At 54.6% G+C, this 25,408-nt stretch overlaps 1 protein-coding gene across 3 annotated transcripts; it reads left to right on the forward strand.

The window, feature by feature from the left end:
- Positions 1 to 2,691: 2,691 nt before the first annotated feature.
- On the forward strand, positions 2,692 to 24,987 carry TJAP1 (tight junction associated protein 1). 3 transcript variants are annotated; one of them, XM_040983439.1, is made up of 11 exons: positions 2,692 to 2,747; positions 3,116 to 3,233; positions 17,541 to 17,638; positions 18,281 to 18,406; positions 19,945 to 19,973; positions 20,885 to 21,046; positions 21,274 to 21,340; positions 21,552 to 21,581; positions 22,292 to 22,399; positions 22,510 to 22,593; positions 23,267 to 24,987. In XM_040983439.1, exons 4-11 carry the CDS (start codon positions 18,311 to 18,313, stop codon positions 24,338 to 24,340), a joined length of 1,650 nt encoding a protein of 549 aa, XP_040839373.1. In that variant the 5' UTR covers positions 2,692 to 2,747; positions 3,116 to 3,233; positions 17,541 to 17,638; positions 18,281 to 18,310; the 3' UTR covers positions 24,341 to 24,987. The 3 variants fall into 3 exon arrangements, with proteins under 3 accessions (XP_040839373.1, XP_040839371.1, XP_040839372.1); XM_040983437.1 differs by lacking the exon at positions 21,552 to 21,581; XM_040983438.1 differs by lacking the exon at positions 21,552 to 21,581 and having other exon boundaries at positions 18,284 to 18,406.
- Positions 24,988 to 25,408: the final 421 nt, after the last annotated feature.

Below are 25,408 nucleotides of genomic sequence, written 5' to 3' on the forward strand. Positions count from 1 at the left end.
CCCATTGGTTCCAGTGGAAGTCGGGAGTGAAAACAGAACCAACCCAGCAATTGCAACCACCAGCTGATTGGAGCGATGGACGGTGCCAGGCCCTGTACTTGTTAGCACATACAAGAAGTTTCTTTGGAGATCTTTCTAATCTAAATGCTGGACTCAGAACCCTAGTGAGGAAAAGAGAGAAGACAGAACAGGTCAACCAACTATCTCAGCTATGATGGACTATGTCGATCGGTGGATTTTTCAAAGACCTCATAGTGCTTGGAGTGGCAAGATTGACAGCAATTCATAACTGTTGCAATATCAAAACCACTTGAGCAAGAACCTCAGAGCATGCCCTACATCCGGGACCTGGGGAGGGTGGGAAATTGGGTGGGCCTTCTCCCTTAATACCCCCTTTAAACATGAAGGTAACAATATGGAAAACATACTAGTATTATCCACTTTCCTGTAGCCCTTGAACCTTCTTACCCTAATCAACTATGTCAAAATAAAATAAAAAATATATATAGGAAAAAAAAACATACGGAGATGCATAACAATAGGAAATTTTTATTCAAAAATTTGCCAGGTTTATTTAGTGTAATTTTATTGGATTCACATTTTTAAAGCTACATGGCTAGAAAGATCTGGGTGAGATGGAAAATCAAAGTGGCTGAACTTACCCTCTGGAGATCTGGGAACCTCTGCTGAGGCTTGACCTGTGTGTGCGTGTGTGTGTGCACGCGTGTGTGTGTGTGTGTGTGTGTGTGTGTGCGCGCGCTGATGAGCGGCAGGTGCTCCTGACCAGCTCCCCCAACAGCCGACCCAGATCCTGCCTGTGGGCCTAAGGAAACAGGATACCTCTCTGCTCTAAAATGTTGATGAGCTCTGGAGGGGAGAGGGACGAAGGGAGCAGATGGAATTCCTGGACAATTGTTCCGGCTGTCACCAGAGAGGACAGACAGGAGAGAGCCCTGGATAATTTATGGAGGGACAGATGCGAAGGCTTCTCCGGAACCATCTGGCCAAGAGAGGCCTGGGCTGGGGTGGAGGTTGTTGTGAGGTCAGAGTTAACTCCTCGTCTTGCAGCCTTCCCTTTTCCTCTGCCTGGCTCCCTTGGTGCCTGGGCTCTCCCAGAGGAGCTTTGCTCCCTGAGGATCTAGTTCCAGAACACCACCTGGCTTTCTTGGCAAGAGATGAGGTCTGTCTTTGCTATCCTTCCTGCTGGGGCCAAATGGGACCAGCTTTCTCTCTCTTTTTTGTATATTTGATAGTATTTTCAACAACTCGTCCAAACCACAGCATTCTAAAATTTGTTGCTCATGCACCTCTAGGCCATTTGCCATCCAGTCAACATTTACTGAATACCTACACAGGCGTTGGTTTACACATGAGATGCAATGATGAGCAAGAGAAAAGTTCTAAACCACTGGATTGTGGAGGGGAGATGGTCAAGAAAGGAATATTCGCTGGGTCTGGCATGGTAGCCTAGTGGCTAAAGTCCTCGCCTTGTACGTTCTGGGATCCCAGCAGCCCCGCTTCCCACCCAGCTCCCTGCTTGTGGCCCGGGAAAGCAGTTGAAGATGGCCCAAAGCCTTGGGACCCTGCACCCGTGTGGGAGACTTGGAAGAAGCTCCTGGCTCCTCGCTTCAGATCAGCACAGGACCGACCATTGTGCTCACTTGGGGAGTGAATCATCGGATGGAAGATCTTTCTCTCTGTGTATCTAACTTGGTAATAAAAATAAACAAATAATTTTTTTTTAAGAATATTTGCTGGAATGTCAGGTAGTATGAAGCACCATAAGAGAAGATTGAAGCAGGGTAACAAAGCACACGGGGTTCGACTGGTCAGAAAAACCTTCTTTGAGGTGGTGACATGGAAATCAATTTGTGGGACAGTATTCTAGGCAAAAGGGACAACAAGCTTAATGACCCTGCGGAATAAATGTGCTGAGTGCACTGCCGGAAGCCACACTGGTTATCTAGTAGGCATGGATGGTGTGCCTGATGCCTGGGAGGGAGTATGAAGAACGTAGCACAGTGTTCACCCTGCAGGAGCAAGCGTGCGCATGAATAGTCCCGCTCAGAAGGTCGCTAGAGCGGCCTGGCAAATGCAGCCCCCAAAGGGAAGGTAGAAGGGAGGCCCGATGGCTTCCAAACACAGGTTAATCTGGGAAAGGTGGCAAGTGAGAGTGGCAAGGTGGGAGAAGCTGGTTAAGAAGATGCAAAGCTGATTTCGTGCTTGGGGGGCTGGGCAAGCAGAACAACTCTCCACGATATTTTTTGAGCTCTGTTCTCTTTTCCATTTTTTTTTTTTAAAAGATTTACTTATTTATCTTATTGGAAAGGCAGAGGTACAGAGAGGAGGAGAGACAGAAAGGTCTGCTGGTTCACTCCCCAAGTGGTCAAGCCGATCTGAGGAGCAGGGAGCTGGATGGTAAGTGGAGCAGCCAGGGCCCACAGGGGATGCAAAGTGAGGATCTGACACTAGGCTATCGCGTCGGGTATTTTCTTTTAATACCAGGGTCTTGCCCCCTTCCTGTTACTGCCCTGCTCCCGACATCACCCTTTGCCCAGGTGAGGCTTCCAGATCCTACTCGGAGGAGATTCCCAAGCTTTAGCCACCGCCCCGCCGAAGCCCCGCCCCGCGGCCCCGCCCCCGATGACGCGCGGCGCCCCGTGCGTGGGGATTCCCGCGGCTCTGGCTGCTACCCGGCTTGCCCCGCGGCAAGATGGCGGCCTGAAGGCATCGGGCAGCGGCGGAAAGTTTGTTGTGGGCTTGGAGTAGTCGGGCGGGGAGGCTGGAGTTAGAGACGCGTTGCAGGGAACCTAGCGAAGAGTAGAGGACGAGCTCCGGGACTGAGGGGAGGAAGTGGAAAGGAGGAAGGCCTGGAGGCGGAGAGAAGGGATGCGGACGGAGGGGGCCTAGACTCCGGGGTCTGCCCTCGGGGAGGGGGTGGGCGCGGGTGGCCGGCTCGGGAGGAAGTCACGTAGTGGAGGAGGATTTCCATGGCGAGAGCCAAGAAGCCTGGAGCGTGGGACCGGGGCCGGCCACTGGGAGGGGTGGAGAGCTGGGACTGGTGGGCAGGTCTGGCGACAAGGGAACTGAAGGCCGTCCCATGCCCCTCTTCCAGGCTTAGACCAGCCTTTCCGCATCTGCCCCAACCAAGGGGCCACCGGGACTGGAAGAAATCAGTGTCTGCTTGGAAAGAAGAGGAGGTAGCGACTTGGGCCAGCCCAACCCCAGAGCGGGTAAGGTGGCCTCCAGGGACCAAGTAGCCGTCTGGCATCACCCTCCCTGGGAACAGGGTTCATGGGTTCCAAGCTTCACAAAGAATCGTTTCCTGTGAGAAGGGGTTCTTCTAAAGAGCTTGTCTTTTGCCTGTGGACCCTAAGTTGGCATTTTACTTGTATGGCGAGGCTTTTGGACAGCTGGCATGGGATTGAGGCTGTGTGCCTTCACCATGCGAGCAAACCTAGGCAGGGGCGGGGAGGTCAGGCCGAAAGTCCCCAGAACACATCCCCGTCACAAGTCTTTTCCCACACGCTCCCTGGTTCTGAGATCTCCCCATCCCATTTTCAGTTTGACATGCTGCCTGGAAGCAGACCAGGAGTCATGAGAAAACATCTCTGAGGGTGTTCATGCACCGTGGGGGGACCTGCGGCCACCAGCTCCTACAGTGATTTTTTTTTTAAAGATTTATTTTTATTTATTTTTTTTTTATTGCAAAGGCAGATATACAGAGAGGAGAGACAGAGAGGAAGGTCTTCCATCCGATGATTCACTCCCCAAGGGAGCGCAACTGCCGATACTATGCCAGGAGCCTCTTCCGGGTCTCCCACGTGGGTGCAGGGTCCCAAAGCAGTGGGTCGTCCTCTACTGCTTTCCCAGGCCACAGGCAGGGAGCTGGAAGGGAAGCGGGGCTGCCAGGATTAGAACCGGCGCCCATATAGGATCCCGGGCGTGCAAGGCGAGGACCTTAACCACTTGCGCCACCGCGCCGGGCCCTCCTACAGTGATTTTGCAGCATGTCTGCTTTGGTCATTGGGGTTCTGTGGGGATGCAGACTGGGAGAAGGGCTGTCAGAAGTGAAGGAAGGGCAGGTTGGAAACGGGGCCATCAGCTTAAGGTAGCAGACGCTTGCCACCGTCAAATCCTGGCTGTGGCTCTCACCTCCCTTCCTCTCTGAGCCCCTGGCTAGATAACAGAGCTGTGACACCAGTAAGTTGACTGAAGGTCAGGATGTGGAGCTTGCCCTTTTCTGGCAACTTCTTTCCCTTCTTCCTTTGTGGTCTCTTTGTGATCAAACCCCATGGAAAACAAAATCCGTTTCATGTGCCAAGCTAAACATGGCCTGGGAAAAGTGGGCTTGCTGCTGGAGAGAAGGGGAGATGGCTGGAGCCTGGCTGTGCAGTGAATGTGGCCCCTGCTTTGCTTGGTGCTTGGTGTTCATGCCCAGGGTGGCATTGGACACAGACTTCTTAGGAAAGCCTGTTCCAGAACCAGTGTCTGCTTGCCCTGAGAGATCTGATTTGGTGGAGAACTCCTGTATTTTCTGCTCTCTGTCTTCCCTGCCACTACCCAAATCACTCTGACCAACTCCACTCCCTTCAGATATCTAGAGAACTGATGCTGTTTAGCTGTGACTGCATTTCTGGAAGGTTGAGACTCTCCTGAAAACTTGTGAATGCCCTCTTGGCAGTGGCAATTAACAAGGGCAGAGCCAGCCACTGAGGGCACTGACCCTGAGCCAAGCAGCCCTTCAGACCCGCCGTTTGCAGTCTAGCGACTTTTATCAGTTACGTTGCTCTGTGTATGTCGGCTTTCTCATTGACCAGTGCGGTTGGTGAGGCTGCCTGTCTCATGGGGTTGTTGTGATGATCAGATTAGTTAATATATTCATGTACTTGGCTAACTGCTTGACCTAAGTATTAGTCATCAGATCACACCATGAACTTGTGCTTCATAGTTGAACTTGCTATTTCTTTATGGAGAATCTGTACTGCTTTGGGCTGCTGGCCTGAGGTTTGAGAAATGAGGCACAACTTCTGGCTAGTAACGATTTGATATGTACTGTGAAATCCTCATTATGCTATTTCAAGTCATGCTGAAATGACAGTGACCTCCTAGAAGCTGTGAGGCTGTAGAGGACCTTAACCACTGCGCCACCGCACCGGGCCCAACTGTGAGGCTGTAGAGTTATGTTCTCTGCAGTTGGGGGATGAGGAAGAGGCGGACATGGTGCTTATCAAGCATGCGCTATGTATCTGGCACTACTGCAAGTACTTTACATGTGTTAATTAGTTTCATCACAACCATATGGAGTACAGTGCTAGCCCTGCTTTTCAGATGCGAAAGTGAAGGCATAGATGAGAATGGTGAAGTAACTTGCTCGAGATCACCCACCTCGCAGGTGGCAGAACTGGGATTTCAACCCATGCAGTCTAGCTCAGGAGCTGAGCTTGTTTGTGGGGATGGGAGGAAAGGATTGGTATGAAGTTCACTTTTAAATATACCTTGTGGCAATTTGTATCTCTTGCTTATATCCTGGTTCATGTTTGTCTTGGTGGTTACATGTATCTACATTTTGTAGTAACATTTTTTTTGGATGTTGTTCATGTTGTTATTTCAACAGTTTTTATAGGGGCTGCGCTCTTCATCTTAGTCCTCTTCCTGTTAGAAATAATAACTGGTGGTAACTGGCATCAGCTCGCTGGTTTAGATCTTGTCCCACATCTGAGAGCCTGGGTGTAACTCCTGGCTCCTGACTCCAGCTTCCCACCGAAGCACATGCTGGGAGGCAACGGTGATGGCTGAGTGATTAGGTGCCTGCCACCCTGTGGGATTGCATTCCTGGCTGCTGACCCTGGCCCTGGCCCAGCCCTGGCTGTTGTGGGCATTTAGGAAGGGAGCCAGTGCACGGAAGCTCTGTCTCTGTTTTTCCTTTTTTTTTTTTTTTTTTTGTCTCTTTTTTTTTCACCCGTAAAAACTTCTTTTCTTTCTTTCTTTACTTTTTTTTGAACATTTATTTACTTTTATTAGAAAGGCAGATTTACAGAAAACAAGACACAGAGAGGCAAAGATTTACCATCCATTGGTTCTTTCCACAAGTATTTACAGTGGCTGCAAGTGAGCTGAGCTAAAGCCAGGAACCTGGAGCCTGGAGCCTCTTCCACGTCTTCCATGTGGATGCAGAGTCCCAAGGCATTGGACCATCTTGCACTGCCTTCTCATGCCATAAGTAGAGAGCTGATCAGAAGTGGAGCAGCCAGGACACGAACCAGTGCCCATAGGGGATGCCAGCATCCGAAGGTGCAGGATTAACATGTTGAACCATGCCACAGCCCTTCTCTTTCTTCCTTTTTTAAAATTTCTTTTTCTTATTTTTCTTCTTTATTTTTAAAGATTTATTTATTTTAATTTTTTAAAGATTTTTTTTTATTGGAATGTCAGATGTACAGAGAGGAGAGACAGAAGGATCTTCCATCTGCTGGTTCACTCCCTAAGTGGCCACAATAGCCAGAGCTGAGCTGATCTGAAGCTAGGAGCCCAGAGCTTCTACTGCTTTCCCAGGTTACAAGCAGGGAGTTAGATGGGAAGAGGAGCAGCTGGGATATGAACTGGTGCCCATATAGGATCCCAGTGCATGGTAGGCGAGGATTTAGCCACTAGGCTATTGCTCCAGGCCCTCTTTATTTATTTTTAAAGATGTATTTTTATTTAATTCAAAATCGCATTAGAGAGAGAGACACACACAGAGCTGGTGTACCTTTCAAGTGACTGCAACACTTAGGGACTACGCCAACCCCAAGCCAGGATCAAGGAACTTCTGTGATTCCCACCTGGATGCAGGGACCCAAGCAATTGGGCCATGCTCTGCTGCTTTTCCAATGTGTTAGCAGGGAGCTGGATTGGAAGTAGAACAGTTGGGATTCAAACTGGTGGCTGTTACTAAAGGTGACACCTTAACCCCTTACCCTGTAATGCCAGGCCCTCTCTGTTTCTACCTCTCTCTCTCTCTCTCTCAAAAAGCATAATGGAAGCTGGTACTGGAATGGAGAGGAGCCCGCTGTGTCAGGATTGCTGAAGCGCATTCTTCATGGTTCAGCTTTGGCAATCCTTGGACCTTGGAGAGGGCAAGTGGACTGACTGACTTTAGGATGCATGGTGTGCTTTTATTCAAGAGGAGGGGGGTGGGGGAGAGTGTGTGTGTGTGTGCGTGTGTGTGTGTATGCATGCTCACATGTTAACGTACTACAGCTCATTGGTGACTTTGACCACTGACATGCGCAGTTGAAATAAGCGTAGTATTACTATTCATAGATGATTGATGTTATCTTTCTTTTAAAAATAACAAGTAGCAAACTATAGAGCAAAAAAAAAAAGCAGGCATTTAGAGGGCTCCCTCCCTGCAGTGTGAGGGGAGTGGAAAAGCACGGGGCTTCTGCCGTCTGAGGGAGGCAGGCCCGGTGCAGCCTGTGGGCGGAGGCGTGCCGGAGTCTGACTGACTGCTTTTCCTTTGCCCTGTATTTAAGACTCCTGTCTTGCTTCTGAGTCATGTCCTGTCTATTTCACACGCCCGCAGGGCCTGTTTTTCTTTAGTGACTCTCCATTTTGCCTTCAGAGAAGGCGTGCTCCTGGTACTTACCCCGATTGAGGAGGGGAAGGGGCGCAGCTCAGGGGTGTGGGCTTCGGGTTCTTGCAGCCCTGTGTGTTCCGGCTCCTGTGACTTTGAGAGGGACATGGTGTGTGTCTTGTCCCTCTGCCTGCGTTAAGTCAGAGTGGCACGTTCTCAGGCTCGCATTCTTGATCGGGATGCACTGCTGTCAGCATGCTGAAGTGTGTTGTCTCCGTGGAGCACGCCTTTGGGTCACAGTGTGGACCCAGAGCACACTGTGCAGAGGAGTGAGTTGCCGCCTGGAGGCTGATGGGTTTTGAGCCCACTCTCCTTCCCCTTTACCATCTTGTTTCTATTGTGTGGATCAGTGGCTTCTCTGAAGGTTCCCTGTTTGGGGATTATCTTTTTTTTTTTTTAATTGGAAAGGCGGATATACAGAGAGGAGGAGAGACAGAGAGGATGATCTTCTGTCAGATGGTTCACTCCCCAAGCAGTTGCAATGGCTGGAGCTGAGCTAATCAGGAGCCAGGAGCTCCTCTGGGGCTCCCACGTAGGTGCAGGGTCCAAGGCTTTGCGCTGTCCTCGACTGCTTTCCCAGGCCACAAGCAGGGAGCTGGATGGGAAGTGGAGCTGCCAGGATTAGAACCAGTGCCCGTTATGGGATCCCGGCGTGTGCAAGGGGAAGACTTCAACCACTATGCTATTGCGCCAGGCCCGGGGGTTATCTTTAACTACTTTCCTTCCTCACTGTCACATTTTGAGTGCCAAGGATGTCTAGATAAATGGAGCCCTTGCCTCTCACTTGGATTGAGCCCCTCGGTGCTGTTTGAGCTCTGCTCTTTGTTTTCTCACCTTTGGGCCTTTGCACACACAGGTGCCACATTACAATGTATGTTTCCTGGACTCTTCTGCCCCTCCCTCTACCTTTCTTTTTGTCCTTCAGGTTTCAGTTTGAATGTCGTTTCCTTAGGAACCGCCCCCCCCCCATTTGTCCCTGCTTTTGTACTTACTCTATTTTTTTTTTAAAGATGTATTTATTTTTTACAGGAAAGGTAGGTAGATTTACAGAGAGAAAGATCTTGTGTCTGCTGGTTCACTTCCCAAATGGTTGCCATGGCCGGAGCTGAGCTGATCTGGAACCAGGAGCTAGGAACTTCTTCCAGATCTCCCACGTGGGTGCAGATTCCCAAAGCTTTGGGCCATCCTCTGCAACTTTCTGAGGCCAAAAGGAAGTGGAGCAGCCAGGACATGAACCAGCACCCATATGGGATCCCAGCATGTGTAAGGGGAGGATATAGGCACGTTGTGCCAGGCCTCTCGTTACTGAGCTTTGAGTTCTTCCCAGTGCTCGCTGGAACCTGCTTGTTTTTCTGGTTGTGTCACAGCTAGGTGGGCTCTGCTCACATCCGGGGTTTACTGCAACCTTGTTAATGTCCAGGTGGGTGAGAAGGAAGAAAGCAGCAGCTGGCAGGTGTGAAGGCATTCCTGGGTGCCCTTCCTTGCTCCTCAGTGTTGGAATGCACAACGTGTTTCAGCCGGATTTGACCATGAGTAGGAGCATTGCACCTCCTTATTAGTTAGCTTATTTGAAAACACTTAGTTTGGGTTGGCCTTGTGGCATAGTGGATAAAGCTGCTGCCTGTGATGCTGGCGTTCCATGTAAGCACTGTTTTGAGTCTGGGCTACTCCACTTCAGATCCCTGCTGATGTGCCTAGGAAAAGCAGCAGGCCCAGTTGCTTGGGACCCTGCCACCTATGAGGGAGACCCAGAGGAAGATGTTGGCATTGGCCTGACGCAGCCACTGTGGCCCTTTGGGGAGTGACTTTGCAGATGGAAGATTTCTCCCTTTCTGTTACTTCTTTTTCTCTAATTCTGATTTTCAAGATAATTAAGTCATTTTAAAATTGTTTTTTATTTGATAGAAAGAGACAGGGTTCTTCATCTACTGGTTCATTCCTCCCCCTCAATGGCTGCAGATGGGGGATTAGCTTGCTGTGCCACAACCTTGGCCCTCAACATGTATTGTTTTACCTGGATACCAGGGCATACTGTTTTTCAGCTTGCTCTCTTCTCTGAACAGGTTACCAGAAGGAGAGCAGTCCTTGTTGGGGGTCTGGGGCCTGATTCCCAGCTGGGGGAGCTGTCCTGGGGAGGCTGCAGAAGCTTTTCCCCAACAGGATCCCTCTAGTGCCCTGGGGTTGCCCCAGGGGGCTGCTTCCTACTCTGAGAGGAAGCTGTGTGGCAGGTGTGCCTTGGGTGGGCGTCCGTGTGTCTGTCTCATGTGTGCTTGCCATTCCACTCCTCTTACCATTGGCTGTGAAGAGAAAAATGACCTCATTTCCTATCTCCTATTTTAGTGCAATGAGAGTCCCTGCTTTCTGAAGTCTTGATTTATCCAGGTCATCTTCTGCTCTTCTTTTTGAAAGCAAACCAACTCCAGCTGGGGTCTTTGGAGGACTCGTAGGGTCGCTGTCCAGGCCAGGCTTCTGGAAAGTCCAGGAAGAATGGATTTTGCAGGAGGAAGAGTTGTCTTTGTTTTCTGGCCCGTCATCTCCCTGGTTAGCTGTCAGCCCTGCTTCAGTGTGGGTTGAGCAATATGGGGAGCGTAGCGAAGGTGTAGGCCGTTGGGGAGCCGCTGGGGGCTTCTCCCATCAATGGGAGTCTCGACCCCAGGCTTGGGGAAGGCTGGAGCCGCCTCTGGGGCAGTGTGGGGAGTGTTCTTCCCTCCCTGCTCTCCAAGTCATTGTACAGCCTGCGGGGCTTCCCCGCACAGAGGGAGACGCCTCCCTCCCCATCTGTTTCCTGCCAACATCTTGCCATCTGCAGGGTTTGCAGACACGTGTGTTCTAGCTTGCCTGTCCCGCCGCCCAGAGCACGCGGCTGGTGGAGTCTCTGGGATTCCATTGCTACGGCCACATTCATGTCTCTAAGCCAGGCTGTGCTCTTGAGGCTTCCAGAAAGAAGTGTTTCTGCTTGTGCTCTTACGGGCACTACTCATTCCGAGGGCAGGGAGGGAGTAATTTCTGTGGAGGTCTGGGAAACCTGGCTGTAGCATTCACTCCCACCCTCCACCCCTGCCGGCAGATCCTGCTGGGGCTGGGTGCGTGAAAAGTGCCCCGCCCCTGGCCCTGTCAAGAACTGTGAAGTGGCAAGGTGCCACCTCTCCCCCCGCCTGGCTCGGCTCCATGCTGGGTCACATATTGTCCCATTGTACTGTGCTTTCTGATGCAGCTCTTGTCATGACCCCTGGTCCCAAGCTGGTTGTCTTTGTGGAACTGTGGGGTTGGTGGGATGGGCTCTGCTGGCACAGGCACAGGATGGGTGGCAGCTGCAGCCGGTGGGGGATGGGGGTGGCTTTGTTCTTATAGCTCAGCTTTCTGAGCCCTGGTGCGGCCTGGCAGCAGTGTTTGGTGACTAGACGAGATGGGAGCTGTGGCTTTTCCACAGCAGCTGTCCTCTTTGTTGACCAACCAGCCAGCCTTGTTGACCCCTTTTTCCTGGGGTCAGCAAGCAGGACTCCTTGTGGGCAGGGGTTGTGCTCCACTTCCCCCTGGCTTGAGGGTCTAGGAGTCATTCTAGTGCTCCCCTAGGCATCCTGCAGCCTGGCATCCTTCCACTCTTGCAGCACTGGAGTGGGGCTGCTCACAGACCGAGCTGTTTATATGGAGGGTCTGTCACTGCCTGTACTAACCAGGAAAGCTGGCTGGCTGGGGAGAAGACACTGACCCTGTGAGTGTGACCCGGCCAGCTCGCCTTCCCTGGGCTACTGCCAGTAGCACATCTGTGCTCCGTTCCTCCCTGGCTGACATCGTGCAATCTCCTCTGCTCTGCTGTCCTAACTGCGGTGCCCTCCAGTTACCCAGGCTCCTGCTTGTGGGTGGATTTGCCTTCTTCGTGTCCAGTAAGAGAGAACTGATTTCTTGTACGTGGCCACCTGCTCCCCTATGTCAGTCAGCACGGGTCCACTGCTTCTCCCTGCAAACAGGAATGGTCACAGCTTCTGCTGCACCCAGCACAGCTTGAGCATGCCTCAGTTACCATGGCGCTGCTTCTGTCACCTCAGAGGCAGATGGAAGGGACTTCCCTCCCAGACCAGGTGGCTTCTCCTCCCCACCGCCCCTTTATCAACAGTGGGAGATTGTTCTCCCCATTATTCTCAGCCTAGGAGAAAAACTTAGGATCAATTGCAAGGTTCTTTCTGGGGTAGGGAAAATTGAAGAAGCCCTGGGCTCTGAGAAGACCCTGGGTAGGAAAGTGAAGCTACTTAAAAAATAAGCTGGCAAGCTGGAGCCCAGAACCAGGTGCTCACCGTTGCTCTGGGAGGTAAAAGGGGTGGAGCTTGGCCCCCCACCCCTTCCACGTATGGAGCTTCAGGTGGACTTTAGCCGAGAACTGGGAAGGGTGCCTCAGCCCAACAGGGGCAGGACCTGACCTTGACTCTGTACTGGGCTCAGACTGGGAGACTGGTGAGTGAGGCCTGGCTTGCCCTCATGCGTTCCTACCCAGCTGCCTGTTCCCCCCAGGCTTTGGAAGAAAATGGGGTAAGCTAGGCTAGGCTGGGAGGGTTCCAGTATCTCTGGTCTTTCTAATGCTGTGCATAGGTTACTCTGTAGGCAGATTCCTGGGTCCCCAGCCTCTGCATTCAGCACAGGTCTGGCTGAAGGCCCTTGGAGTGAATTCAGTTCTCTTTCAGCTGTGAGGGAGACTGGCCTGGTAGTATGGGTGTGTGTGTGTGTGTAACTGTGACCTTTAAGAAAGGACCCTGTATAGGAAGTCAGCAAGCTGGAGGGGACTTGGGAGATCAAAAGGGGTTTGGATTGAGGGGACCACTCCGCTTAGTTCAAAAGAAGAGGTGAATGACAAGGGCTGGCCATGAACTTGTGGAATTTTGGGCACTCCCTTTATTTGACTGAAGTGTTGGTTTGCCTGGATTCTCATCAGTAGTCTTCAGCTCCTTTGCCCTTGCCAAATGTCTGCATGGAGGGGAGGCCAGGTGGGTAGAGTGGAGATGCTTGCTTGGGGGTCACTGGGTGAACCCTCACAGGTCCCCCAGACTCTGGGATCCTCAGGGTCACCACAGGGCCAGATAATTTCCATCCCTTTGGGTTTTCAAAACCTTGTCAGTCTGTTCCTTTTAGAGTGGGCACTGGGTCAGGTTAGGGCTGTAGGCAACTTGTCCCAGAGGGTGAAGTTGTACTTGCACAGAGGGGAGGCAGGCAGTGCTGCTGAATGGGCAGCAAGGCTGGTCTGGGCATAGACTGGCATTTGGCAGCCTAGTCATCAGCCCAGAGCAGAACCTCTGCCCAGGCCCCACCCCATGAGCTGTTGGCTGCCTGCCTGCCACGTGCCCAGGATTGCTGAGGGCTTTGCTCATGGATCTCAGGCACAGCTGCATGCCGGAAACTGGGGGCTGGAGGCGAGCAGGAGGGGTGTCAGCAGAAGGTATAGGGGAGGCCGCTCCCAGCTCTGGCAGAATCTGGCACACTGCAGATCCTGGACTCTGAAGGCAGTTGATGCAGAGAGGGCCTGGAGTAATGACATGGGGAAGAGGATCTTCCCGGGCATTTCCAGGGGCTATTGCTGGCTCACCTGGTGACAGGACTGGGCCTTGCAGGGTGGTGGCCTGTTCCTTGGACTTCAGTTGGAGAAAGAGCTTGGACTTGAGGCTGGAGAAGCGCCAGGCTTTTGTGACAGCACAGCAGCCTGTGCACCATGGGGTGCAACTTGGCACAGCCCATGGGGTTCAGAGCCTATGTCCACGGGTGTTTAGCCCAGAGCAACTCTAAAGAGGCCCTGGGGCCTGTGTGATCAGATGCTCATGTCAGCACAGTTGATTAGGCCTTTTGGAAGTGGCTGTATTTATTTTTATTACTTGTTTATATCCTGCTGGGTTCCCAGGGAGTGACAACAGCACACGCACACAGCACAGTTGTGTATTCAGCAGGAGGGCCAGGGTTTTCTTTCCTTTTAAAGGCACTGTTCATTCCTCGCTTCCCTTGAAGAAGTGCTTCAGTGATCTTTGTGTGGCTTGTGGATGCTCTCTGTTTCTGAAGATTTGGTATACCCCCCCTAAAAAAATAAAGCTCATCTCTGGCTTAATTCACAGACAGCAGTGAGCAGAGAGCTTATTGGAGGTTTTAAGTATGATCTGACCCCTGGTGACCTGCTGCAGGGATACTTTCTTAAAATGGGTGTTGGTGATGTAGGGAGCAGGTCAGGACAAGCTGGCCCAGGGCCCATGGAGTGGGAAACAGTAGCTGGAGCTGTCCCACGGCTGAGGGCCCAAAGAGCCCTGGTCAGTGAGGAGGCCAGCCCGCCTGCCTCCCTGAGAGTGGTAAGGCCTGGCTGCTCTCAGGCCTCACCGGGAGGAAACTGGATGCTTGCCCCTCCCTCTCGCCTGGGCCTTGGGCAGACTCCAGAAAGGACAGTGGAGGAAAGTGGGAGATCATCCCTGCCGGGGGCTTGAACTTTTATGCCATTGACTCCTGTGGGTGTTTGCTGGGAAGAGTGGCAGAGTTTGTTTGAAGAGAGTCTGTATGTCCAGCTGCCGTGAGGATGGTGGCCACCCCTGCTCATGTGTGCTGCCCCGCTACCGGGCACCGGGCGGAGTGCCTTCCTGTTTAATGAGAGAGTGAGGCCTGCCAGTTCTTTGTCGTTTGATGAGAGCACAGTACTCACTCAGGCTGCTTGTGCAGACTACATATTGGTCCCTGTCTCCATGCTGCTCCACTGTTCAGTGGGTTCAGGGTGCAGGTTCACAACACAGGTTCGCTGTGTGTGCTGAGTCCCATTTCTAATGAAAGTAGACTTTGTTCTCTGAAGGCAGCTAATCGTGCCCCATGGGCTGTAATCAGGGAGAAGGTATTTAATACGGGGCAGGTGGCAACAGGCGGCCTGTGCCGACTGGCAGATTGCAACATGACAGCTCGGAAGCTGTCGCCCCCTCTGCCTCCGCAGACACCCGGTGGAGGCTGTGCTCCGAACTGATAGTGAAGAGTGAATGCCGGGTGGTAGAGGAAAGAGGTGAGGCAGGAAAGCAACAATGGAGGGCCCCTTTCTGTCCTCAAGTCTTCATGGGTTGAGCAGGGCTTGCGGCCACTTGGGTGCCTCCCACAAAGTGCCTGCAGGTCCAGCCTGAGGTGCCCCCCTCCACATCAGGTTTTGCTGCCTTCTCCCTGGCCCCAGCTGCTCCTATAGTAGACCCAGCACTCGAGCTGGGTATTCTGTCACCTGCCGTAATTCCTTTGGGGATGGAATGGGATTCTCGCCTTAATTTCTAGACTATTCTCCAGGAACCTCGTGTCATGGAGACACCTGGAGCCAGCCTCCAGAGGCTGAGAGGCCGCACAGGCGTTCCTTGGCTGCTGCCTACTGTCATTGGCCCGTGGCCCACTCTGAGTTGGCCAGCTGCTTTTCTAGGGGGACCTTTCTTTCTCAGTGTGGGACTGGGAGTCTTCTGGAATTTCAGTATTCCAAGGCCGCCTGGTGAAGGAGATAGGGCTAGCAGCGGCCAGCGGATGGCCCTGTTCCCATCCAGTTCAGGGCTGCTTCTTGCCTTGCTGTCCCTGGGTCCCCCTCCCATCGCATTGCTCGCCTCCCCTCCCTGGGTCTGTTCTTGCCTTCCGTGTCATACTGCCAGTCAAGGGCAGTGAGCTGCCAGCCCACCAAGTTCCTGTCCAGCACTGCAGCTGTAGGTCCCTTGCAGCCTGGCTCTGGGGCTCTTAGAAAATGGTAAGAGTCAGCTGGAGCCTGAGGACTTGTGGACATAGCACAGTGTCCCTTGTGGTATTGTGCTGGGGACCCCACAGGCTGCTTGCTCCCCCTGCCTTCTCCTCACTGTGTCTCGGACATGTTGGGAGAGAACAGGTTCTGCTTCCCGTCACCCATCTGCCTCTCGCCCAGAGTCCTCATTCTCCCTGCCAGCCACACCCGCATTGTCCCGTTGGTTGCTAGCTCCATTCTCTCTGGCCAGTGAAGCCCTGGGAATGAATGTATCCCAGGGCTGGGGTGTGGAGACCTAAGATCAGGGTACGGTCGATGAGCTGTGGGATGTGTGGCAGCTGGAGCTAGAGCTGCAGGCATGGAGGAGACGGCAGCAGCACTCCTCACAGGTAGAATTCCCCAAGAGCTGAGTGTCCACAGGCTTTCTTGCCCACATATGGCTTGCTCAAATGGCCTACTCCCTGGAGGACAGTGTGGATTGTGGCAAGAGCCAGGGCAGGGAAGGAGAGGCTGAGGATGGAAGCAGGGTCTTTAAAGAGGTGATGGGGTAGGTGTTCCCCAGCTCAGAGGAGCAAGTGGAGGTGCAAGGAGGTCCTCTGTCTTCATAGAGAAGTGAGGGAGGCAAGGACAGTGCTGGGCTTCCCTGTGATTCTGTATGAAGAAGCTCTCAACTGCCCATAACCATTGATCTCAGGTCTTGCCCTACCCTGGAACTCCTATGTACCCTCCACGCCACATGCCCCTGAGCATTGGAACCTAGGAGCCCTGGCTAGCCTGGGATGTGCCAGACATGTGCCTCAGGCCATTGGAACCTTCCCCCTGGGGCCCCCTTGGAAAGGCCGCCCTCGGGAACCTTGGTGGGGACTTGTTTGCTTCCCCACACCCCAGGAATGTGCTGTCCTTTCAGGCCTGCCCAGATTCCTGTGCAGGGAGTCAGCCTGACCTAGCATGCTGCTCTTGCCCTGTGGGGACACGTCCTGCCTCCCCTTCAAGGGGTGGGAGCTGGCGATGGCGCGTGCCTGTGCTGCCACACCCTGGCCCTACCCTGCTCCCCACGCCAGGGACTGGCTGCCCAGACAGAAGTGGGGGACCGCTCTTGCCTTCCACCAGTCCCTCAGTTCTCGCTGCCGCAGGCCCTGTTGGAATGTGGCAGGAGTCACGGCCAGGGCATGTCCTAACAGTAGAACACAAGCTTCAGCCCGCAGGGCTTCCCTAGGCGCCCGGCTTGGTGCAGGTTGCCTGGCTGGGAAGAGATTGTTGCAGGGCCCAGAAGGCCACCTAAGGTTACTGCCTCCATTCCTCCCCTTGGTGGCTGCTGCCCCCGTGCCGCAGCCCTGCTTATTACAAGTCAGGGCTCTGTATGGTGGGGCCAACCTTGAACCTCACAATCAGGTCACGCAGTCCTTGGAGCCCCGCGTTCTGCCAGGAGCAGCACCAAGCCTGGAGCCCAGGTGTCCCCGCACCCTGGAATTGGGTTTTCTGTTCCAGGGTTTCTCATCTTTGGCACTGTTAACAATTTGCCTCGATAATTCCTTGCTGTGGGGACAGGGGTGTTTGTTGCGGGATGACTGGCCACATCCCTGGCATTGCCTTACTGGATGCCAGTAGCAGCCACCTCCCCGGTTCCCTTGTTTTAACAACTAAGAACATTCTCCAGGCATCCCTGACGGAAGGGGAGTGAGTAGTGCTGCCCTCACTAAGGACCACTGCCCTCAATTGCTGCCTGTCCAGCTCTCCTGTCCTGGCCTTGGCCCTGCCCATCACAGGCCCCCAGAGATAGTCTTTGGGCTCCTTGTGAACACTTGCCAGGAGTTCTCTCTCTAGCATTTTCTCTGCCCATTATTTTATGTTTCTACTAGGGTTTCTCTTGGTGTTCTCCTTTGCGTGTTTTGTTCCCCACATGTCTCGTGGCTTCCAGGACAGGTAGGGCTAGTGATAGGGCAGAATTGGCCCCTTTCCAGGATGGGGTACATGGTAAGCTGAGACCATGAACCGTGCACAGTGGCCTCTGGCTGGGATGGTGCTGTGGAGATGGGAGCTCAGTGCTCCCCAGCACCCTGCACCCACACCACTTTCCCCTCAGATTCCTTGTTCCATGGCCTGCCTTTCTGGCCCTCCCTGGGGAACCTTCCAAGTCCCAGACAGACAGCAGGCCTGTGGCACTGACGGACAGGTGGCCGGCACCTGGCTTTCATTTCTCCCCTTCTCTGGTTTCAGGATCTATTGGCCAGAGGAAGTGGAGGGGCCCTGGGATGCGGAGAGCTGCAGGCTGACGGCTGGACAGCGGAACTGTGCGAGCTGCCGACACAAACACGGTATGTCCCTGATGGTGCCTGGGCCCTGCTCTCACCTTTCTTCTTGGGATATTGCAGGGAAGGGGCAGCTAAGTATCTGCTCTTGGTAGAGGTCTCAGAGGCGTGGCTCTCAGTGTCTGTGGCTGGAGGCTTCTCCGGTTTGGAGAAGATCTTGGTTTAGGAGAACCTCCTCAAACCCTTACTTCTATTACCACCTTCTTCAACGGAGATGTGTTGCCCAAACACCTAGTGTTTTCCCTAATCCTCACAAGAACGCTGTGTAACTGGTGCTATTCCTGGCCGTTTCAAGTTAAGGACACTGATGCATGGAGAGACCTTTGAAGCCCACACGGGAAGGTGGGGCTGTTCTGCAGACTCCCTGCTCTGTTTTTGGGGTACGGCCCACTCTGCGTAGGTCCCTGCGCCAGGTCCTGTAACTCTCACCCTTCAGTTCCCCTGCTGATATCAAGTTTTCCGCTCTGGCAGGGGCACTGACACAATAATGTTATGTCCCTCTAATGGTCAGGCAGTGGCCCAGATGCATGTGTCTGGTGGCTCCCACAAGTATCTCCCTCCCTTTTATCATCCTTTTTCTTTTTGTAGTTCAAAAGACCTTTTGACCACATCTCTGAGGTTCATCCTTTCTTCCTTCCCTCTCCTTAGCAGGTGGTGGAGGAGCCCTCACCTCCCAGAATGACCAGTGCAGCTCCTGCTAAGAAACCCTACCGCAAAGCCCCACCAGAGCATCGGGAACTGCGGCTGGACATTCCAGGATCGCGGCTTGAGCAGGTCAGCAAGGCTGCACTCTTGCTCCTGACTGACAGGCATGGGGCATCTTGTTCACCTTGCTCATCTGAACTTCTGGCTCCCTGAGTTGGGCAGGTGGCATTGTTGATAACGGGTGTGCCATCTCCCAGTTGCAACAATGCTGACAGTGGGCAAAGGAGGCTCCCAGGAGCCTCCTGTGAGTGATTGTTCATGGCAGAGAGACCCAGCTCATGGCTTCAGCAGCCTATCCAGCTGAGGGGTCTTGGCCTGCTGAAGGCTGGGCCCATGGTCCTCCATAGGGGAGAAAATTTCTTCAAGCTGTAGGTCCTCTGGAGGCTGCTTGGTGATGGCTCTCTGACTGCTCCCTGCCAGACCAGCTTCCCTGTCCCCGGGAAGTGTGCCCTTCTGCCAGCTGTGCTTTGCTGGGCTAACCTTGGTTATTATGTGTGTACTCCCACCAGGGACCATGTTGGCTCCAGGCTCTGCTCTTGGGTGGCCTACAGTCAGCTGCCAAGCACATGCCACACTGGCTCTCCTCACTCAGGAATCTTCTTGGCGGGGCAGTGAAGGTTGCAGTGGGCTCCCCACCCCACTGCCACAGCTGCTCTCTCTTGCTCTTCATGGAGCATGTTCCAGGAATGAAACATGCTGGGCATCAGGCATGTCATGGCCCCAGTTAGTTTGATTGGGGACAGAAGTGCCAGGACTCTCCCATGTCATCTCAGGGAACACTAAATACAAATGCCAGCTGTTAGGCTGGGAGCTACCGGGGGGGGGGGGGGGGGCTGTGTTTTCTAGAAGCAGGAACTGAGGCTCTGGGAAGCTAAGGTTGTACAGTCAGTATGTGCCAGAACTGGGTCCTGGCTCCAGAGTCTGGGATCTGGGCCAGCGCCTCACATCCTGCCCATGATTGCAGTTCTGAAGCAGTCAGGCCCATGTGGAGAAGGCTCCTTAATGTGTCTGCTTGTGGCCGACTGAGCTCTGATTCTGGGACCCTGGCACACAGGGGGCTTGGAAAGGATGCGGCAGGACGGTAAAACCAATACAAAACCGATACTCCTGTCAGTCGGGATTGGCCCTGGGCACTCCTCACCCATATACTTGATGCTACTGGCAGAAAAGTCCAAAGTCTGCCCTTGTCTTCCCGCACCTGAATGACTGCCCTGCCTTAGCTATGTCCCTGAGGGCTGTGACAAAACTCTAACTCCAGCTCCACCTGACTTGCTCACTTTTCTGAAAGGCCTCTGCCATGCCTGTGTGGAGACAGGGCCCACAGGGAGCCTAGTGGACGGCTAAGAGACTCTCTGTGGGAGGTAACTTGAGCCCCAAGATCCTTTGGAAAATGGGTTCAGGATTAAGGGTGGAGGTTAGAGGGGACTCCTGAGTCTTGGATTTGGTGTGGGAGAGTAACTAACTGATGTATCTGGCCATGACTGGGTTGCTTCCACCTCTCTCTGCTGCCACGAGTCTTAGGACTTTAGGCATGGCCCTTCTCCTGGCTCCTTGGAGGGTGGGCCTGGTCCAGAGCTGAGCCTCAGGCTTCTGTCCTCTTTCCCCAGGAACCCCTGACTGATGCGGAAAGGATGAAGTGAGTATCTGTCACCTGAATGACTGCCCTGCCTTAGCTGTGTCCCTCATCACCTGGGCCTTTGCTAGGTTAGGTGAGGTGCAGGTTGGGCTAGAGTTTGGGGACCCTGAGAGAAGTGTTGAGGTTGCGGCTGCTCTGGCTAGGGCCCCTTCTTGGTCTCTGACTCCCGAGAGCACAGCGGCCCTCCTGTACCAGCTGCCCCCCATCGCCTTTCCATCAGCCTGTGAGGCCTCTGCGGAGGAGGGCAGTGCTGGGCTGGATTTCCAAGAGATGAATAATGGAGAGGCCTGGTTCTGTAGTGGGGAAACTGGAGCTGGGGGCTTGGTGGCTGGCTTGGACTGTAACCAGAGACAGCCTGAGCTGGACCCTCCTTGAGTCCTGTCTTGTCATTGTTTTGTGATACTGGGGGACGTTGGCCTGTCCCCCGCCATTCCTTCTATCTCTCCTCTAGTCCCAGTTGTAGCCTCAGGGCCAGCAGGCCTGTGAAAGCTGCTGTCCTGGACTCAGGCCATGGCTCCAGGGATCTCCTGCCTTCAGTTGCCTGTCCTCATGTCATCCTGAGCCCAGCATGCAGCTCTAGGGTTGGCTGTGTCTCTCAAGATTTATTTATTTGAAAGGCAGAGTGACAGACAGTGAGCTGTTCCATGGCTAGTTCACTCCTCAAATAGTCGCAATAGCCAGACCTGGTCAGCCCAAAACCAGGAGCTAGGAACTCCCTCCTAGCCTCCCACATGGGTGGCAAGGGCTCAGGTTCTTGGGCCATCCTCTGCTGCCTGCCTCTGTGTTGGTAGGGAGCTGGGTTGGAAGTAGAACAGCTGAAACTCGTATCTGCAATGTGATAGGGGATGTAAATGGCTGTACCATTTATCTCTATCTCTAATGCCTCTGTGCTCCTGACCCCACCTTGCCAGGCTCTTACAGCAGGAGAATGAAGAGCTTCGTCGACGTCTGGCCTCGGCCACCAGACGCACTGAGGCCTTGGAGCGTGAGCTGGAAATCGGGCAGGACTGCCTGGAGCTGGAGTTGGGCCAGAGCCGTGAGGAGCTTGACAAGTTTAAGGACAAGTTTCGCAGGTGTGGGAATGGGGTGTAGGGAGGGAGGAGTAACAGACTTCCACAGGTGGGCATCTCCTCAGTGACAGGAGGTCAGTGGAGGTGACCTTGGTAGTCATGGGCTTCTGATTAGAAAATGGGAGCTTCAGGAGGAGAAGGCCTTGCCCACTACCCTGGATGGAGGAGGGCCCAAGCGGAGCATGCAGAGCAGGATTATGACCTGAGGGTCTGCCTGTGTCCCTCGACAGGCTACAGAACAGCTACACAGCTTCGCAGCGGACCAACCAGGAGCTGGAGGACAAGCTGCACGCGCTGGTAACCTGGCCAGGAGGGCAGTCTGGCTGCACTGTGCTCACGGCCGCGCTGGGCTAGGACTTGGGGAGATGCTGTCCTGTCCTGGGAACCGGGGTGGAGAGGGGCGGGGGGGCCGCGGTGTGCTGTGCCAGTCGGAAACGCTCACACTGTTTCTCTTCTCTCCTCGTCTGCCCCTCATGCTGCCACCGTCGCTGCCGCACTCTCCTCTCAGGCCTCTCTTAGCCACAGCTGGATTTTTGCAGTTGCGTCTGAGTTTGTGTTTCCTCCCTTGTTCTGGCCTCCTCCTCAGCTGAGATCCGGGTCGCAGGCGCCCTGGCCATTTCCCCCCCACATCCCCTGCACCCCTTGTGTGCTCCTCCTGCTTCCCTTTTCCCTGTGTGAGGCCCGGCCAGTAGTCAGGGCCTCCCTCCAGGGAGGGAGCCGGGGCGCCTGCTCTTGGCTCTGGCAGAGCTACTGACTGATGTCACCACTGAACACTCACAGCTTTGCTGCCAGTGGAAGCCAGCCCAGCCATCTTGGGGGTTGGGGAGGCTGCGGATCAGAAGCCACTTTAGAACCTGCAGCTCCCTCCTGGACAGAGAGCTAATCTCCCAGGCGCCCCGGCTGCCACCCAGCCCGCCTCCCTCCTCCCAGCTTGATCCTGGAAGCAGCTGCACACATGGGCTTTAGTTCCCTAGCTGCCCTCAAAGGATGGGCAGTGCTTACACCATGAGTGTCCTGTGCCTAGGCAGCACTAGGTCATGCTCAGAGAGCACTAGGTCATGGCCGGAGAGCAGAAGTGCCCGGTCCCCTCCTGTCTGTCCATCATTTGTCTCTGTTTTGTCTGCCTTGGCTGCACCTGTGGCCTCTTGTCTGGGCTGGGAGGAGGCAGCATGTCCGGGGGACGGGAGGGAGGGGGGAAGGCAGGGCCCGCTGGGATGTGGGCCTGTTTTACCCCAAGTGTATCGCCAGATCAAGAAGGCCGAGATGGATAGGAAGACATTGGACTGGGAGATTGTGGAGCTGACTAACAAGCTGCTGGATGCGAAGAACACCATCAACAAGCTGGAGGAGCTCAACGTGCGTGCCCCTCCCCGCCCATGGCTGGCTCTGTGGCTGGCTTTGTTCTGGCTTAGTCGTGTTTCTTCAGGAGGGCCAGGCGTGGTTGTAACCCATGTGTGTACCTGCAGGAGCGGTACCGCCTGGACTGCAACCTGGCTGTGCAGCTCCTCAAGTGCAACAAGTCCCACTTCCGCAACCACAAGTTTGCTGATGTGAGTAGAACAGCGTTCCCAGTGCAGCAGCTCCTCCATCCCTGCCTGCACTTGTCTGTCCTTCTTGCAATACCCCATTTCCACCCAGCCGTCTCTGGCCTCTCCTCTCACACCAGTTAGCTCTGCTTCTGGCTGCTGGTCTGTGTGCTACAGTGCTGGGGCCTTGCCCTGTTGGTGCTCCTTAACTGAGATGGTGGGCACTTGGTGTGAGGACCCTTTGCAGGGGGCAGGATGTGGCCAGGGCTGTTTGCCATGAGTATTGAAGGGGGGTTAGGGCCACCCTATGCCATCACCCCAAGGGGAACCCCTTCGACTGCAGAGCCTCAGTTCCAAGGTTGCTGCAGCTGGCAGAAGGAGAGGTGTTTTGCAGGTGTCAGGTCGGTACCGAGTCTTAAGCCTTGGCCTGGCTTGGGCAGAGCCATCGCAGAGGTAGAGAGGAAGCAGCCTGAGGGTGCACAGGCCTCAGCGGCACATGCAGGATCAGATGCTGCTGTGCGGGTGGAGCCCCATGTGGCATGTTACCCCCAGCCTGTTGGTGTGTGTGGTGAGGTGCCCCTCTGGCTTGCCAGGGGTCAGGAGCTAACACACAGAGCTGGCGGCATGTGGGAGCCCTGACTCATCCTCTCTGGCTGGGAATGTTCATTGCTCTGTTTCTCCTTCTGCTTCATCTCAGTTGCCCTGTGAGCTACAGGACATGGTTCGGAAACACCTGCACAGTAGTCCGGAGGCAGCCAGCCCAGGCCCTTCTCCCAGCCCGGCCCCAGGAGCCGTGGTACCCACATCAGTCATTGCCCGGGTACTGGAGAAGCCGGAGTCTCTGCTGCTGAATTCAGCCCAGTCTGGTAGTGCTGGGCACCCCTTGGCCGAGGACGTCTTTGTGCACGTGGACATGAGTGGGGGGGCCTCAGGTGAGCCTGCCAGTCCCCTGGCCCCTGGCAGCCCCGCCCTCCAGCCCAATGGAGAGTGTCGCTCTCTGGGCACTACCGGTGGTTCCCCAGAAGAGGAGTTGCCCATGCCAGCTTTTGAGAAGCTGAGCCCGTATCCTACCCCATCACCTCCACACCCACTGTACCCTGGTCGCAGGGTAATAGAGTTCTCGGAGGATAAGGTGCGCATTCCCCGCAACAGCCCCCTGCCCAACTGCACTTACGCCACCCGCCAGGCCATTTCGCTGAGCCTTGTGGGGGAAGGCAGTGAGCGGGCCCGCCCCAGCCCGGGGCCTAGCAGCCCTGCCTCAGCCCAGGCCTCGCCCCACCACCACGCCAGTCCAGCACCCCCAGTCCTCAGCACTCCAGCCAGCTCCGCAGGCTCCGAGGAGGACCTGCTGGCCAGCTGGCAGCGGGCATTTGTGGAACGCACCCCACCACCTTCCGCCGTGGCCCAGCGCACAGCCTTTGGCCGGGACGCACTCCCCGAATTGCAACGCCACTTTGCCCTGAGTCCCAGCAACAGTGATGAGGTGGTTTTGGCTCCTAGCTCTCCACCCAATGGGACTGGGCTTTTGCTCACCATGGAACGGGATTCTGGATTCCTCCATGAGGAGGAAGAGGAAGAACTCAACCTGCCCATCAGCCCTGAGGAGGAGTGCCAGAGCCTGTTACCCAGTGACAGGGACACTGGGGAGGGGCCTGGGCCTCTTCCCAGCTCCAGCCGGCCCCAGCGTAGCCCCAAGAGGATGGGGGTGCACCACCTGCACCGCAAGGACAGCCTGACCCAGGCCCAGGAGCAGGGCAACCTGCTCAACTAGGGCCGCTGGTGGCCTTCCTCACTGCTGCACTGGGGCTGCCTGGGGCGCTGCACCCAGAGCTCGGGGGCCCAGCCCCCAAGCCCCTCCGTCTTCGCACTGGCATAGCCCTGTCGCCTGTGTGAGTTGGGTCAGGTAGCGGGCCACACCAGGCCTTCAGCTGTACTAACTGATTGGCACCAGCTTGCCTCATTCATGGTTTTTCCTTGCCTTTCTGGAATATTCATTCTCCAAAGGTGACGTGCGGTTGTTGGCAAGCCGCTCTTCCCGTGAGCCCACCTCAGGTCGCTCTGCGCCGGGAGCTGAGGGGTTATCAGTGTTCATGCTCCACCCTCCCTTTGTGATCATGGACTTTGGTTTTGGGGGGAATGTCATTGGGGTTACTGACCTCTGATTTGTTTTTGACTGTCCCTCTGCCCTGAACCCTCCACCTGAGTTGTTGCCCTCAGGGGGCCTGGGCTGGCTGGCTCAGGGATGTGGGAGGCCCAACTTGGGGCTCCCCTCAGCTGCCTCCCTCCTGCCCTCTGTAAGGCAGGCTCTGGGCGAGGCCTGGCCTCCTCCCGGCCTTGGCTCTAGACTGTTACTCCCAGCTTTGGGAAATTTTCACGTGAATGACTATTTTAAAATCAAATAAAACTATTTTGCTGGTATTTGTCCTAAAGGCCTTGCCTCTTCCACCCTTGTCCCCACTTTCCAGGTTGCCACTCCTTGCCACCTTGTGGGCTCCGCTGGTGACTATTGCCTGCCTCTTCCCTGGGCACAGAGAATCGGGCAGTAGGGGAAGGGACACCTCAAGTAATCTAAGGACCCACGAGTCTTCCTTTGGTTGTAGCATCCAGTCCATCCCCACTTGTGGGAGAGCTCTTCAGTTGCCTTGTGTAAGGTGTGGCTGTGGAACCCCAGCATTAGATCTGGCCCAGGTCTGAGTGACAAGGACCACCCCCTCGGGCTGCCTGCAGCTTGGGGTGTGGGATAATACTGCCCTCTAGTGGTACTTAGTGGTAGTACGGCTCGCACACTCCAGTCCCCAGTGACCACAGTCAGCCAGGTTGTAAAGTTCATAAAATCTCT

Source organism: Ochotona curzoniae, unplaced genomic scaffold (assembly GCF_017591425.1).
Source record: "Ochotona curzoniae isolate NIBS_2020 unplaced genomic scaffold, NIBS_Ocur_1.0 contig_3819, whole genome shotgun sequence".
NCBI lineage: Eukaryota > Metazoa > Chordata > Mammalia > Lagomorpha > Ochotonidae > Ochotona > Ochotona curzoniae.

Coding starts and splice junctions, on each gene's coding strand:
- TJAP1 (XM_040983439.1), top strand. CDS start 18,311: ATGACCAGTGCAGCTCCTGCTAAGAAACCCTACCGCAAAGCCCCACCA. Junction 18,407..19,944: donor CAGGATCGCGGCTTGAGCAG/GTCAGCAAGGCT, acceptor CTCTTTCCCCAG/GAACCCCTGACTGATGCGGA. Junction 22,594..23,266: donor GCAACCACAAGTTTGCTGAT/GTGAGTAGAACA, acceptor GCTTCATCTCAG/TTGCCCTGTGAGCTACAGGA.